We start from the raw sequence: 15,986 nt of genomic DNA, 5'->3' as shown, positions 1-15,986 counted from the left end.
TTTTTTTCAGCCTAAAACCATCCTTGGGACACGTGCGGCAGGTGGCAGTTTCAAAAAAATCGGTTCAGCCGCTCTCGAGCCTTGCGAAAACTAACAAACGGCTTTCTAAATATAAATTAGTTGAGATGTATTATCTATACTAATTATATAAAGAGAAGTCCCTTTTTTTTGTAACAGGTAATCTCGCGAACGGCTGGACCGATTTTCATGAAATTTTGTACACAAATAGCTTTCGGTAACCACCATGTTTTAGGCTAAAAAAATTTTACTTTTTTGTTCGTATATACATATGTAAATACTAGTTATGTATTTAAATTACATTTTTTTTCGCTAAAGATGTTTTTACACATATCTGTAAGTATTTTGGCACCCACTCGCAGTCCCCGCATAAGTGCCATACCCGCATAGGTGCCACAAAAGTTAAACACATTTGTATCTGGCACTTAACCGGGGATCACTGTAAAATGAATATATTGCGTTAATATTAGTGCATTAGACAATTTATGGCTAATTTCAGGGTTATTCAGATTAAGTCAGAACTTATTAATTTATTTTAACCGTTAAGAACGGTAATGAACGGTTATGGAAATGTTTTTAATTTTTAGTACATTTTTCAATTCATCAAAATTTTTTAATGCACATACAAATTTCTGCTTACAACGTTGAAAGTGAAATTTTCTACGTTCACCGTGGAAATAGACAAAAGGTAGTATCAGATAGTTCGACTCGACATACATATCGATGGCGGAATGGAAGATCGACATGTTTCGGCAGCCAGTTTGAAAACGCCTTATCTCAGCATATTTTCAATGTATTTTCGTTTTCGACCCAATTCTGAGATAGGGGATTTTTCAATAAAATTCTGAAATAGGGCATTCTTCAATCGAATTCTGAAGTAGAGCGTCCTTGAAAAGTTTTCTGAGACGGGGCGTTCTCGGACTGGTTGCCAAGATAGGTCGATCTTCCACTCAGCCATCGATTTACTGCCTATCATAACTTTACAACACTCACATAATGACAAGATTTCACCACTTATCTTAATATTTTTTAATTTTACTTATTTGTTTATAAAAATATAGTATATTTTTTAACAAAAGCCATATAAATTCAAGTTTCTATTTTTGTGCAATATTTAAAAAGAAATCAACCAACTCTCGTAAAAATTTAGATATTTGAGTATGCAGTTTTATAGAGTCCGAACGATTCCAATTTTTTTCAGGTACCGATGCGGATGCCGATTAATCGGCTTATGGGGAAAGAATCGGCTGATGCCGATGTCAATTCCATAAAAAATTTCAAATAAATGTATTAATTCATAAAATCAGTTCATTTAACGGAGTTAAGAAAACCAGTAATTGAATTAATTGGCTTGTTATGCAGCATTACCCTGCAGGAAATGAATCTAACATAACCTAACTTTAAGTTGACTAGGAAGGAGCTAAAAGTCACTATTATCTGTATATTTCCTTTGACGAAAGCTAACTATATTTCTATGGCGATGACCGCGAAATAGTCAATGGTGGTTACCTCTGCATTTGATGTAACTAACTTGTAACTAACTACTTTTGAACATAAAATATCAATAGGAAAAACAAAATATTTTTTTATTTATTTTTTTAATTATTTGCTCTATTTATTTTATTACATTTCATATTTGTTTACATATTCTTCTGCACGTGGTCCCATATTCGAACTCCGTCAGAAATAACTTCAAAATGATAATATGAAATTTCGATCTTCCTTTTATTTGTCCTCAATTCGAAAAAGTATTTGCCAAGTGCAGGCTTTAAATAGAAGCGCGCTTAAAGAAAGCAATCTCCTGCATTACCTTTCAACTAGTTTCAAGTTCGCTTTTTGTAGCTAACTACAAGTTATATATTTTATAGAAATCCTGCAAAAAAGCTAACTAAGTACAAGTGGATTATTTTTTATCAATTGATATTTTTTTTCTGCAGGGTACATACACATGTATGTACATACATATGTATGTGTAACAATATATGTACATACATACATACATCAAATTTATGTACATTACCTAAAACACTTTTTTGTATGGTGCTAAGCAAGAAATATTTAGGAACATAAAATTTCATTTCGTTTTGTACACGGACCGCAAATAACGATTATATTTTCATCTTCATCTTCATCTTCATCTTCATCTTCATCTTCATCTTCATCTTCATCTTCATCTTCATCTTCATCTTCATCTTCATCTTCATCTTCATCTTTGTCTTGATTTTGATCCGCATCTTCGACATTATCTTTATCCTTGTCTTTTTATTTATCTTTAACTTTGTCCTGTTCTTCATCTGTTTATCATTGGCTTGATCCTTCAATATAGGTTGTGAGTGTCTGTGGTTTTGTCGTTGCCCTTGTCTTTGTTTCTGCCCTTGTACCTTGTAGGCTAGTTATAGCTTTTTGACATAATTTTCAATGGAATCTGTCAAAAAAGCTGCACCTTACATTAGACTCGACTTTATTTCATCTATGAGTATGCCGCATTATTTTCAATAAATTGCTAATATAGATCAATGCAACACAAAAATTGTCTTAAAATAAAAACCTAATGATGAGGGATATATTAAAAATACGCAATATGCATATTTTGCATTTATTATGAAAAGAAAATTGCAGTTTAAAAGTACTTACATCAATATAACTCAAAAGCAACATTGGTAGATAGCAATTATTATAAAAGTTTAGCCTTTTAAGTTGTATACTTATACATAAATTATCGCAGATTATTTGTTTGTACCGGGAGCTACGAAAATGAATTTAACCCAAATAGCACAACTAATTGTTGTTATTACTGGACATTTTTGCGGACAAATTTTGGCATAATAAAAAGGATGAAATCAGCCAAAATCTTTCCAGGGATGTAAATTTTAAGCGCCTTTGAAAAGTTAACACATACTAAAAGCATTTTTAAACATGTAAGAAACAAAATATATTTTATGAAAAAAATTATCAAAATGTCGCATGACTTTTAATAAAAGTTTCAAAATAAGCCTATTTCTAAAAAGTCGGTGTCTGGGGGCATCGATCTCCAAAAAGTATCAATTTGACACATGAACGGTAACACTGCTAAAAGCTCAGTTAGTCTAGACTTAACATAAATTAACTTACCGTAAGAAATGATCAATGATTACTCAACACGACGACTTAAGCCAAGAGCAGAAATATTTTGTTTTTGTATTTTCTCTTTCAGCTGCATAACAGTTCGCCGCCTAAAATGCCACATCAAAAAAAATCATGCAAACAAAAATGTTTGCTTTCATTTATTTTTAAGAAATACAAAAACGAGAGTCTGGCAAGCCTGATTCTCTCACCGCTCTCAATTTCCGTAAGGCCGTACCTTAAGAACCTAAAATCTACAGGTTCTTAAGTTTCTTACGGTAAGTTAAGTTTTAACTAACCGCCAACACAGTTTCTCATACAACAGTTTGGCGCAAATATTAAGTTAAGTTAAATTACGGAAATTAAGTCTAGACTAACCGAGCTTTACGCAGAAATGCAATTGAAGTTACGGCTTTATAAAAACCAAATCTGTTTTTATGTTATTACTAGCTGTACCCTGCCACGTTTTTCTGTGGCATATTCCTGTTACATGGATGATAAATGATTAACGAAACAAAGCATACGTTTCAGATAAGTTTGATTTTGCAATACTTGTGTGTACACAATATTTTTATTTTTTCTATTCTCTACGTAGATATCAAGGCTATCTGGTTTGCCGACACGCAGAGAGGCATCTAAATTTAAACCACACTTTTCCAAAGGTTGACCTTAAGCATTACTGATTGTGACTCCGAATCCCAATGGAATTGGGATTTGCCATCTTTTATATTGAAATGGTGTATCGGTCGGAATCATCGGAATTCTTCACCTTTGAAAGCCCACGTTGATCATCAATTTCTTAACTGCGAGTCGCGAGCCGTTGCAGAGTTTTGGCTGCTTAATATTCCGCAACATGATAATTGCCACACCTATTTTCAATTTCAGTATGTTGGGTAATCCCTGGAAGAACAATCGAGTTCAAAAATTCCGTTGGATAATTAACTGCTTCATTTGTTTCCACAACGGCGTATATGGATGGAAAAACATTATTGAGTTGATAGACATCCTTATTCTTCTTAATTTAAATATCCGGAAACATTCTTTCTATCAGTTCTCCTTTCGATGTTTCAAAGTTACAAAAATTATAAGGCAAAAAAATTTGTCCTAATCTCTCATTTACTGGCAGCTTTCCGTTCCTTATGTTCAGTAATTGTCGCGAGAATACCTAGGCTGATTAAATAATCGCTCTGTAGTTGCTTAATCGCTATGCACTGCAATGTATGTATGTTCGTCTTGCCACAATGTTGAATATTTCAGGCAAGCATCACCCGTTGGTATCAATCGAGAAATTACAGGCAATGTTTGCGTAAAATCTTCTGCGAGCAATATCAATGCATTCCCGACTGGTTGAACATTTCTACGCAAATCTTGCACCGATCGATCAAGAACCTCAAGAGATTTCTTATGTGCCATCGTGCGCTCATCCCAAATAATGAGTTTACATTTTTGTAATAAGGACTTTTCCCACACCGGATGTTCTGGAATTATTGCACGTGGGAGTTTCGATGATTTGTATGTTCAATGGCAGCATAAGAGCTGAAAGGGAAGTGTTTCCACCTGGTAACAATGTCGCAGATATTCCAGACGAAGCGAGAGCTAGAAGTATGTAATTTTTTCTTCGAACCGTTGCCACAACCTTATAAGGAATGTCCTCCTAGTTCCTCCTAAGCGATTTTAGCCGAGTTCGACAAAGCACGCCAGTCGCTTATCTCTGTGACAACTTACGCCAATTGGAAATGCCACATGAAGCCAAATCCTTCTCCACTTGGTCTTTCGGATTGCGAGTTGAATACTTTTAGACCTGGAACGCGGCTCCCATTCGGACGACATGGCGAAGCCAGCGATTCCGCTGTAGAGCTTATACAGCTCATCGTTCCACCGTCTGCGGTACTCATCGTCGCCAACGCGTAGGGGCCTGTAAATCTTCCGTAAGATCTTTCTCTCGAATACTCCAAGAGCCGACTCATCGGATGTTGTCATCCTTGTACGCCATATACCTGCATGGGCATGATGAGTGACTTATAGAGTGTTGTTTTTGTACGTCGAGAGAGAATTTTACTCCCGAATGGCCTACTCAGTCCAAAGTAGCACTTGTTCGCTAGAGTAATTTGGCGTTGGATTTCGATTCCGACATTATTATCAGTGTAATTCTGGTTCCTAACTAAGCGAAATTGTCTACTTTCTCGAAATTACAACTGGCAACAGTGACGTGGGTGCCAAGGCACGAATGTTCTGACTCTTTGTTTGATGACAGGAGATACTTCGTCTTGTCCTCGCTGATCACCAAACCCAATCGCTTTGCTTCGTTATCCAACTAGGAAAAGGCAGGAGAGACCTCGAGGTTTTTGTTATCGATGATGTCGATGTTATTGGCATACGCCAGAAATTACACGTCAAGACGCACGCCACAAATCGAAGTAGAAGCTCGGCCAAACACTAACATATGTGTAAGCGCTAATCCATTACTATTATTCTATTATGATAGCTGCTTTAGAGTGATTTCCGCACCATTATTTCGTGCTCGGGAACTTCGCTCTGGCAATTATGTCTACGTCATCCGCATACTTACGCCGAATAGCATATTGACAATAAGCAATTTCAACAGTTCGTCAATTACTAGGCTGGAAAAATTTTTTTAGTTTCACTTTTATTTCAACATATTTTGATTGAAAGAAAAATACTGATAAAAATAAAATTTTTCATAAAAACAGGGTTGAAATCTTGAAATTCCTGCCCGTATTTTGTTTGTAAGTCAAATATGAGTGGCATTGTGCTACTATGATAGCACGGCCGAGTAATCATAGCCAACTTATGTACAGTAGTCGAAAAAATTATAGCCGCACCAAATGTTCACAAGTTTAAAAATATTATTTTTGTCGTTGTTCTTTAACAACATCCATATAAATACAAGTTTAAAGGCAGTGTCACACGATTGGGTATTTGCCAAAATTTGGTGTAAATCGTATCCCAATTGTTTGAACACCCAAAATATTTTTCACTATCCCAATCCCGAAAATTAATTTATTGAAATTTTTCAATAGAACATCTCTGTATTGTCTAAAATAAAAATTTACAAATCTGTACAAATGTACCAATCGAGTGACACTGCCTTAAAAATTTATGCAACTAAAAAAAAATTCTACAAATTTTCGTTAAAATTTCTATTTTTTTAATTAAATTCTGAGTATGCAGTTTTGTAACCCATTGAATTCTAGTTGAACAAAGTACACGTTTCAAATGGCTAAAAATGTCGATTGATTTTTTAGANCTAAAAAAAAATTCTACAAATTTTCGTTAAAATTTCTATTTTTTTAATTAAATTCTGAGTATGCAGTTTTGTAACCCATTGAATTCTAGTTGAACAAAGTACACGTTTCAAATGGCTAAAAATGTCGATTGATTTTTTAGAATTTCTAAAAGTTTGAAATTTGTACGAAGGTTTGTTGAATTTTTTTTTAATATTGCACAAATGAGTAGTCCACTTGCAAATAACGTTATGTGATTTTATAATAGTGAGCCATGAATTAAAAAAACGTCTACAACAACAAGTAACATCCAAATTGTATATTTCTCTTTATTATCTGAAAATTTGGATAAACGAGAGCCTAATAACATTAAAAAACAATATCGCAGTGTGGTAATTTTTGCAAATCTATATATATAAAAATGAAATGTTTTTCGTATGACCGCGATGCCTGACCAAACGGCTGAACCGATTTCGATTCTGTAAAAAGCACATTTTTGGACCTTCTGTGTGGAAGGTTTTTTGATTTAAAAAAAATTTGAATTTTTTTGTTGTTGTTGCCGAAAAATGAATAAAGTTGAGGCGTCACGATTTCACTATTTCATAGAGTTTTCCGTGTATTGAATGCCACTAAACTACTAAACGGCTGGACAGATTTCGTTCATATTTGGAACATATGTCAGCACCTTGAAGGGTAATATTTCTACTAAAAATTTAGTCGATAGGTGGCGCTGGGGTGGGGATATTCATAAAAATTTCATTTACTTGCCGATTTGGCTCATATTTAGGACATAAGTTAGCCAATTGAAAAGGAATATTTGGACTGAAAAATTACACGATAGGTGGCGCCGGGGTCGGGATATTCCCAAAAATTATTTTACGCTGCGAGAAGGCTAGATATACTACATATTTGTGGAAGTATGTATGTACGTCTGTATGTATGTGCCAGGTTGCAGCCTAAACGGACGGACAGAATCGAACGAAATTTTGACAGAGTATTGCCCATAATAGGGTGAAAAAAATTCGGATTCGACAAGGGGGCGTGGCACCTCCCATAGGCGTGAAATTTTTAATCAGCCATAACTTCGGATCCATAAGTCACATGAACTTGAAATTTGGTATGCAGTCATATATATGGTAGGCGCTTATAGGAAGGTATATATAAATGAGTTTGTAAAAGTGGGCGTGGCACATCATAGGCGTGGAATATTTTATCAGCTATAACTCCGGAACTGTAAGTCATACGAACCTGAAATTTGGTATGCAGATATAATTATATTAGGTGCTTATAGTAAGGTATATATAAATGGGTTTGTAAAAGGGGACGTGGCACATCCAATTGGCGTGATATATTTTATCAACTATAACTTCGGAACTATAAGTCATATGAACTTGAAATTTGGTATGCGGTCATATATTATATATGTGAGGTACTTATAGGATGGTATATATAAATGAGTTTGTAAAAGTGGGCGTGGCACATCCAATAGGCGTGGAATATTTTATCAGCTATAACTCCGGAACCATAAGTCATGTGAACCTGAAATTTGGCAGGCAGTCATATATATGGTAGTTGCTTATAGTAGAGTATATATAAATGAGTTTGTAAAAGTGGGCGTGGCATATCCCATAGTCGTGGAATATTTTATAAGCTATAACTCCCGAACTATAAGTCACATGAACTTGAAATTTGGTATGCAGTCATATATATGGTAGGTGCTTATAGTAAGGTATATTTAATTGAGTTTAGAAGAGAGGGCGTGGCACATCCAATAGGCGGGAAATATTTTATCAACCATAACTTCGGAAACATATGTCACATGAACTTGAAATATGGTATGCAGACATAACTATGGTAGGTGCTTATAGTAAGGTATATATAAATGGGTTTGTAAAAGGTGGCGTGGCACATCCCATAATTTCAAAACCATAAGTTGAAATTAGGTATGCAGGCATATCTATGGTAGGCGCTTAAAGTAAGGCATATATAAATGAGGTTGTAAAAGGAGGCGTGGCACATTCAATAGGGGTGGAAAATTGTATCAGCTATAATTTCAAACCCATAAGTTGAAATTAGGTATGCAGACATATCTACGGTAGGTGCTTACAGTATGCTATATATACATGACTTTGTAAAAAGGGGCGTGGCACATCCCATAGGAGTGGACCTTTTATCAACTATATCTTGGGAACCATATGTCACGTGAAATTGAAATTTGGTACGCAGACGTATCTATAGTAGGTGCTTATAGTAGGGTATATATAAGTGAGTTTGTAAAAGAGGCGTGGCACGTCCCATTGACTTGGAATGTTTTATCAGCTATAACTCCGAAACTATAAATCGCATGAACTTGAAATTTGATATGCAGACGCATTTCTGGTAGGTGCTTATAGTAAGGTATATATAAATGGGTTTGTAAAAGGGGGCGTGGAACATCCCATAGGCGTGGAAAATTTTATCAGCTATAGTTTCAAAACCACAAGTCACATGAAATTGAAATTTGGTACGCAAACGTATCTATGGTGGGTGCTTATAGAAGGGTATATATATATATATATAAGTTTGTATAACCGGGCGTGGCACCTTCCATGGGCATGGAAATTTGTATCACCTATGACCATTAGTCACATGAACTTGAAATTTGGTGTACATATATATCTATGGTAGTTGCTTATAGTAGGCTACATATTAATGAGTTTATAAAAGGGGGCGTGACACACCCCATTGGCGCGGAGCTATAACTTCCGAACCATAAGTCCCAAGAACTTGAAATTTGGTAAGCAGGCATATCTATGGTAGGCGCTTATAGTAAGGCATATACAAATGAGTTTGTAAAAGGGGGCGTGGAGCATAGGCGTGGAGTTTTTAATCAGCTATAAATTTGGAACCATAGTCACATGAACTTGGAATTTGATATGTAGACATATGTATGTATATATTGGAGGCGTTTAGATTAAAGTATATAAAGATGGGTTTGTAAAAGGGGGATAAATATGTATTCGTCTATTATATCGCTTGGATATTTAAAACTGTGTTTTTTTAAGCCTTACAGTCTTTAGACCACTTTGAAATGGAAATATTAAGTCGTTTTTTTTTGATCCCGCGATGCTGTTAAACGAAAAATGTTCATTCGTTATGAGTAAAACTTTTTCCGAAATAAACATTCTACCGGAAAAGTGCAGCTGTACCAAAACAGTTAAGCGAACAGGCAGCTAAACGGAATGTACCGTAGTAGACTAATTTTAATTTAAAAACTCTATCGTTACCTTAATCCACCTAATATTAATAATGAAACAAGATTTGTAGAAAATTATGTCAAATATATAGTAGTGTGAGCACGATAAAGCTAAAAGTATGGTTCATAAGGATGTCTTAATTTAAACAGAAAGAAAATAGTTTGTCTCCTTTAATTTATGCTGAACTGAATATTTTTACTACTATTTTATATTTAGATTTTTTTACCCCGAACGACGTCGGGTGCTCTGCTAGTTTTATATATAAAAATTGAGTATAGTGAACCCCTGGATCACCCCCCCTAAATACGGCCTTGTAGATAGATATAGATTAACCTGATTCTTAATTCAATTATAATACGCGTATTTTCTATTTGGTTCTAACTGGCAAAGAAATAAAAAGTTTTTTTTTACTATTTTCTGGTATGAAGAATTTTATTTTTTAAGCCAAGTTATAACCGTTTTTATTAAGTATGTACATATATTTAATTTTTGATATAGATATCGCTAATTTACTTCAATAGTGTCATAGCTCAAAAACCCAACCCTTACTACATATTTAGTCTGTTCCTTTGAACTTCGGACTAAATCCTGTGGAGCTGTCAAACTACAATTTTACTCTCTCAAGTGAGAGTAAAAGGAGAACAGATGCAGAAATGCACGGGAATGCAAAAAGCACTATTTCCTGTAAAAACGTCAGTCGGTTTGTTTACATGTCACTTGTAGGGATACGAATTTCGATACGATACGATACCATATCGATACTTTTAGCATTCGATACCGATATTTTTACTCGATAGTTTTAAAACGATCTTTTTTGGAAACGAGTACCAGAACCCTAGTACCGTATCGAATGGCATAAACTCACATTACAAGGATAATGTTATTAACAATTCTTCCCGATATAAATTGGACTTTAAAGAGCAGAAATTTGTAATATAGTTAGGATTGCATGTGGTGGAATTTGAACCCGCGGCCTCGGTGTTTTAAGTCAACACCTCAATCTCTACGTGTTGTTACATAATATGTTAGTGTTTGACCGAGATTCTCCTCCGATTTGTCGCTCGCGCCTTAATGTTGTGGCACAAAAGGGGTCCCTACAGTTTTAGGTCGACTCTGAACGGCGATTATGTTTTATTGGGAAGCTGTTTTTAATTTTCAAGCTTTGCGCACTTCTAACCATTACACCACAGCGGCCTATACACGAGACCTATATTCAGATAAATTTTTTGGATTTTGGTATCGATATTTGTAATATCGAGTCTTTTTATTCCGATATCAATGGGTACCCGATATTTTTAAAGCGATACTTTAAATGAGTACCATATCGATACTATCTGTTCGATATCGTGTCCCTAGTCACTTGTACAACACTGATTTGGCTGAAATATCACTAACTAATTACTAAATTCTATACATATTCAAATATTTCGTTGTTTACTTTCATTATTTTACATATATAAGGTTCTTTGCTTTCACCGCTTTCTGTTTTTGTTTGCACATGCAAATCAGCTGATCGTTTGACACTTTTCATGAACTTACAGGAAAAAAAACTCCGGACTAAATCCTGTAACTTCTGACTAGGAACAGTCGCTCAGTTACTCTCTCAAAACTGTTCCCACTTACAGGTTTTATGTCAATAGGAACTACTTCCTGTGAGTTCTGACTAAATCCTGTAAACCGGACTGCTATTGGAACAGACTAATTTTGTTCTAGTGAGGTACTGGTAATCGATACTTCTATGCAATTTTTACACAACATAGAAGAAGAGGTGGCGGCAATTTATGCGTACTTGACGCAATATTTGCATTTTTTGAATGTATGTACCTACATAAGTGAGTCTCAAATTTTGTACTTTTCATACATACCAAGGCGAATTCGTACAAAGTTGTTACAAAAGCAGCTGATTTCAAGCCGAATTGTGCTGGCTGTCAAAATGATATGCTTGTTGTGGTCTGATTGTCATTGTGGATGTAATTTTTATTTGAATTCACCTCGTATCATACTTGAGGTTACATTACCTCATATGAGGTTATGTACACATGTGAGTAAATTTTTAAATAATTGTTTATGCTGGAAAAAAATCTTTAGATTAATAATCGAAAAAATTTAAATCATATTTAAAAAATAGAAAAAAATAATGATTTAAGCAAGCCTATTTTAAAGGTTACCACCATTTTTTAACCGAAATTTTGTATTAACCAAAGTTCCCGTTTCAACTTTATTTACCGATTACAAGAGTTTTGTTGCCTGTGCAGTATATCGTCACCTGAAATGCAAAAAGACGTAACAACATCGTAAATGAAATGGAAAAAGTCGTGTCTAATATTTTAATTTTTTTCCATAAATTGATGTGGGGGAGTTGTAATTCGATGAAATCCATCATATAAATGAAGAAGTGAATTTTGAATTTTTATGAATAGTTATGACTTTTTGCATTTCAACGATGATGTTTGTTAGTCGTTTTGCTTTTCAGGTGACGATATATAGATCTTTTCTAACATTATTTCATTTGATAATACATTTACTATTTACTGATTTCATATTTCCATAAAATGATACGTAAATACATATTTTCTTTTTTAACTGTGAAATAAAAAAAAATTACATATTTCACTCTAATCGCATAGCTAAACAAACTTTTCATTGCCATTTGTTAAACAAATATTTACTAGTCACCACAAGTAAACAAACAAACTATTTTATTTCTCCCCTCTCCTACTATGCAGAGACTGACAAGATGCAAGGCGTGAAGCGTGTGGTGGTATTCTGCATATTGATCGTCATACTGCCCGCTACGCTGATTATCATTCCTCTCTATCTACGCCGCACCGTCTTCGCCGACGTTGTCTACCCTGTCGCCGAGTCGGATATCATTGAGATACGCGACGGCATATCATCGATCTTTTGTCAACAACATTCGCTAAGAATGGGTTCGAACTTCAATGCATTTCAATTGCGCAGCAAGCCCGAAGTCTCCACAAATCGCAAACATATTCGACTAAAGAAATCCATGACGCTTCCCGACGACACGCTCGAGTATTGGGGTTTCTATCTGCTAAAGGGCGCCAAGGTGCATCTCAAATTCTGTTCACGATATGATGGCTCGCGTATTCTGGTAGTAAAGGGCCAACGCAATTTGAATACCTGCGGACTGCTCGATCACAATCAGAATAAACTGGGTGCCAATTTTGCGCTGGGTCACGAGCAAGTGAAGGTTTTCTTCGAGGATATTAAAGAAATGGCAGACACCGTGCCTGCTGAGGAGTTGGCTGCTGAAAAGAAGACAGTCGATAATAATATGGAGGAGGAAAATCATGGTGGCGAGGATTCGAGTGAAGAAGCCGAAGAGGAGGCATTCCAGCGTGCTAAGATCGCGGCGGCCATGGAGGCAGCAGCGGCGCTAGCGATGTCGTCAAAGCTTGAAAGCAATAGTACATCCACGACAACGGCGAAACCCCCCAAAGTACGTGGCAAGAAGTTGAAAAAAGGCTCAGTTAGTTCGTTACGTAACCGAAGACTGCCGTCGAATGCACCTGCTACTGCGACAACGCCCAGGTTGGCAAAGGGCGGGCAATGGCATTCGACGCTTGAATCGAATGAAAGCACCGGTAGACGTCGACGTCGCAGCTCTTACTCCAACACCGCCGCTGCAGCAGACACGGCACACTTGAAGCAACATGACGAAGCGGTAAAGCAGCGGAAACAGGAAGTCTACGATCAGCTGTTCAAGCGGCGACGCACGAAACGCGAGCATGTCTACGATCGCAAATACAGTCATGGCGGCAATGCGGTAAACTTCACGGTCACTGATGAGTCGAACTCGGTCTCCAGCTTCGAAACTGGCCTCTTCAACTGCTACAATGGTGCCATATTGTTGGCCGAAGGTTTTCCACCATCCGCAGAATGCGTTAATGCGCATTTCCTAGAGAATGGTTCACATCGCATGCTCTCCAAGCATGAGATCACCGAAGACGGCTACTACTACTATATATTTTACAGCGACAACGATCTGGTGCGCAATGACATACACGCTATTTTCGATATTTACAAGCCAACATTTCAATACTCCAACCTGAGCGACTTGACGGGCTGCGTGAATGCGACGAATTGCACCTTTCCAATTGGGTTCCTCTCGGATGAGATTGTCGTGGTGGAAGTTCCGACGCGTGATGGAATCGAGCACGAGGAGGACGACATCACATACCTGATTTCAACATGTCATCCGCGCACGGCAGTCTATGCGATATTCCCGATTACGGTGTTGATATTAATACTGAGTTGCTCATTTTTATAGAAGCGACGGGTGGCAGCAAGTGGAAGCTGGAACAAAGAATATTGGAACTTGCGACGCTTAAATATAATTTAGATATTTTTTTTAACTATTGTAAAAGATAATTAATAAATAATACTATTGGAGTAATATATATGAAATAAAGGTAAAGTTAAAATTAATTATATGCAAATAGAAACGTATAACAAAGTTATCATTAATATGAGCGCATACAAATAGGCCATAAAAGTGCGTGAACTACGCCGCCGTATCACAAAAACCACGAATAAGTTAATATAAATCTATGCAGTGACATGTATATCGTAAAAAAATCGTATAGTAATAAGTAAAAGTGTAAATGTATTTTTCGAACATTTTTAACGGTGCGAGTAGTTTATGAAAAGTGTGCATTGTATTTTTTAACTAATTTTATATTGTACAATTAAGTAATTACGTATGTATGTACGCGTGTTGGAAAGAACGATGATAATAAATCTATTAGTGATACGGCGATTCGTTTTTTAAGTGTGGAAATAAAAAAGAAAAAACTTAATTTTTGTTTTAATGCTCTTGGAAGTATCAGTAATAAAGCAAATATTTTTTTATTTACATATATATGTATCTATGTAAATACACACAAATTTACATAAGTGCATACCCTGTGGGGAAAATCTCTAGTTCTGAACTGGTGCGCTTCTAGTACATTTAGACCCAGTACTGGTTCGCGATAAATCTCTTTTGCATGCAAGCAACTGGCGAAATTAACATGGCGATGTCCTAGCAAGTGTCAATTGCCCCCCGCTGCATCCCTTCTTCGATAGTTCCGAACTAGTCCTAAATTCCATAGTTCCGAACCAGTTCTAATATCGACAGCCGAAAGAAAAAATAATCATGATTTTTCGATCTTTTTGGTTCTTCCGTGTGTGCGATTTTAAGTTATTTTGGAAGAAATCTGTTTTCAATTTGAAATTAAATTTGTTTGAATGATTGTAAGAAATGTACGTTTACATACCTTTAGCTGTTTGCAGAGGTACTCGCTGTTATTTCTTAGATTCCAGACGGCCCCAAGATGTTGAAATGTTAACACAAATTTTAGTTTTGTATTACCAAGCTATGAAAAAGCATCTGCGAAGCACAGAATAGAAGCGTATTTGAACGAAAAAGCCGCCGAACACATATCTATGTAAAGTAAACAAGCCCCCCACTGTATCCCTTATTCGATAGTTCCGAAATAGTTCTAAATTCTACAAATAGGATATAGTTCGTTCTGCATCCCGTTTTCTATAGTTCCGAACCATTTCTTAATTCGTCACTTTAGATATAGACTTCTAGTGAAAAAAACTGAAAAAAATTTGTTTTTAAAAGTACCACTTTTCGCCGATTTTAGCTGGTGGGGATCTAGTTCCTATCGGGCTAGTTCATTTTTGGCGATAAAGACCTAGTACGAAACTAGAAATTTGATTCACTAGTCCGCTGTTTCCCTGCAGGGTATGTATGAGAATGAACGCTGGTAATTTTGCCAGTCAGCCAAGCATTACAGCTTTTTGTCACTATTCTTTTTTACCAGTCATAAAGATTTTTTAATTCGCTTTCTAACTGCTATTGCCGATTTTCAGTGGCCTAATTAACAACGATTCTTTCGACAAAAAGTTGCTCGATTTATGCTTAAATTTACAATAACCGCGCACAATAGCTTTGAAAATATTTTAACAGCACTTGATTGCTGGTAAATATGTATGTATGCTTTTATAAATGTTACAGCCGCTGTTTTGTGGACAATTGTGGCTTTAGCGTAATCCAGTGGATTCTTTGGATCACTGACTCGGTATCTCATTTATTATCGTTCCTAGTTTCCTGTTCAAAACACGCGCATTTTAGACGCTGAATAAAAGAAAAACAATGAAAAGTGTTGGCGGGCCAAAATGTAAGCTGAGTATATATTTACAAGTGTATATATGTATGTATGTAAGTACTATTGTAGTAAAATCGCAAGTCCGTTAACGACTTTTTAACCATGCCGTTATATGGGATGTGGGCGTGGTTATTGTCCGATTTTTAAAATTTTCGGCCGTTTAGTATGCTGTATCAAGACCAACAACTGTGCCAAGTTTGGAA

General features: G+C 36.0%; 1 protein-coding gene across 1 annotated transcript in view; it reads left to right on the top strand.

Annotated features, from left to right (window-relative positions):
* LOC108371773 (uncharacterized) overlaps positions 1 to 14,410 on the top strand; it is a 32,138-nt gene extending 17,728 nt beyond the window's left edge. The window contains exon 2 of the mRNA XM_017627382.1: positions 12,328 to 14,410. Within this exon, the coding sequence (XP_017482871.1) occupies positions 12,328 to 13,895 (1,568 nt within the window). The 3' untranslated portion in view covers positions 13,896 to 14,410. The remainder of the gene's footprint in view (positions 1 to 12,327) is intronic.
* The last annotated feature ends 1,576 nt before the right edge of the window (positions 14,411 to 15,986 follow it).

The sequence above is a fragment of the Rhagoletis zephyria genome, unplaced genomic scaffold (genome assembly GCF_001687245.7).
Source record: "Rhagoletis zephyria isolate East Lansing unplaced genomic scaffold, Rhagoletis_zephyria_1.1 Rzeph_scaffold_00071, whole genome shotgun sequence".
Lineage (NCBI taxonomy): Eukaryota > Metazoa > Arthropoda > Insecta > Diptera > Tephritidae > Rhagoletis > Rhagoletis zephyria.
Note: the sequence above shows the minus strand (reverse complement) of the source record. Positions and strands in the feature narration are given on the sequence as shown.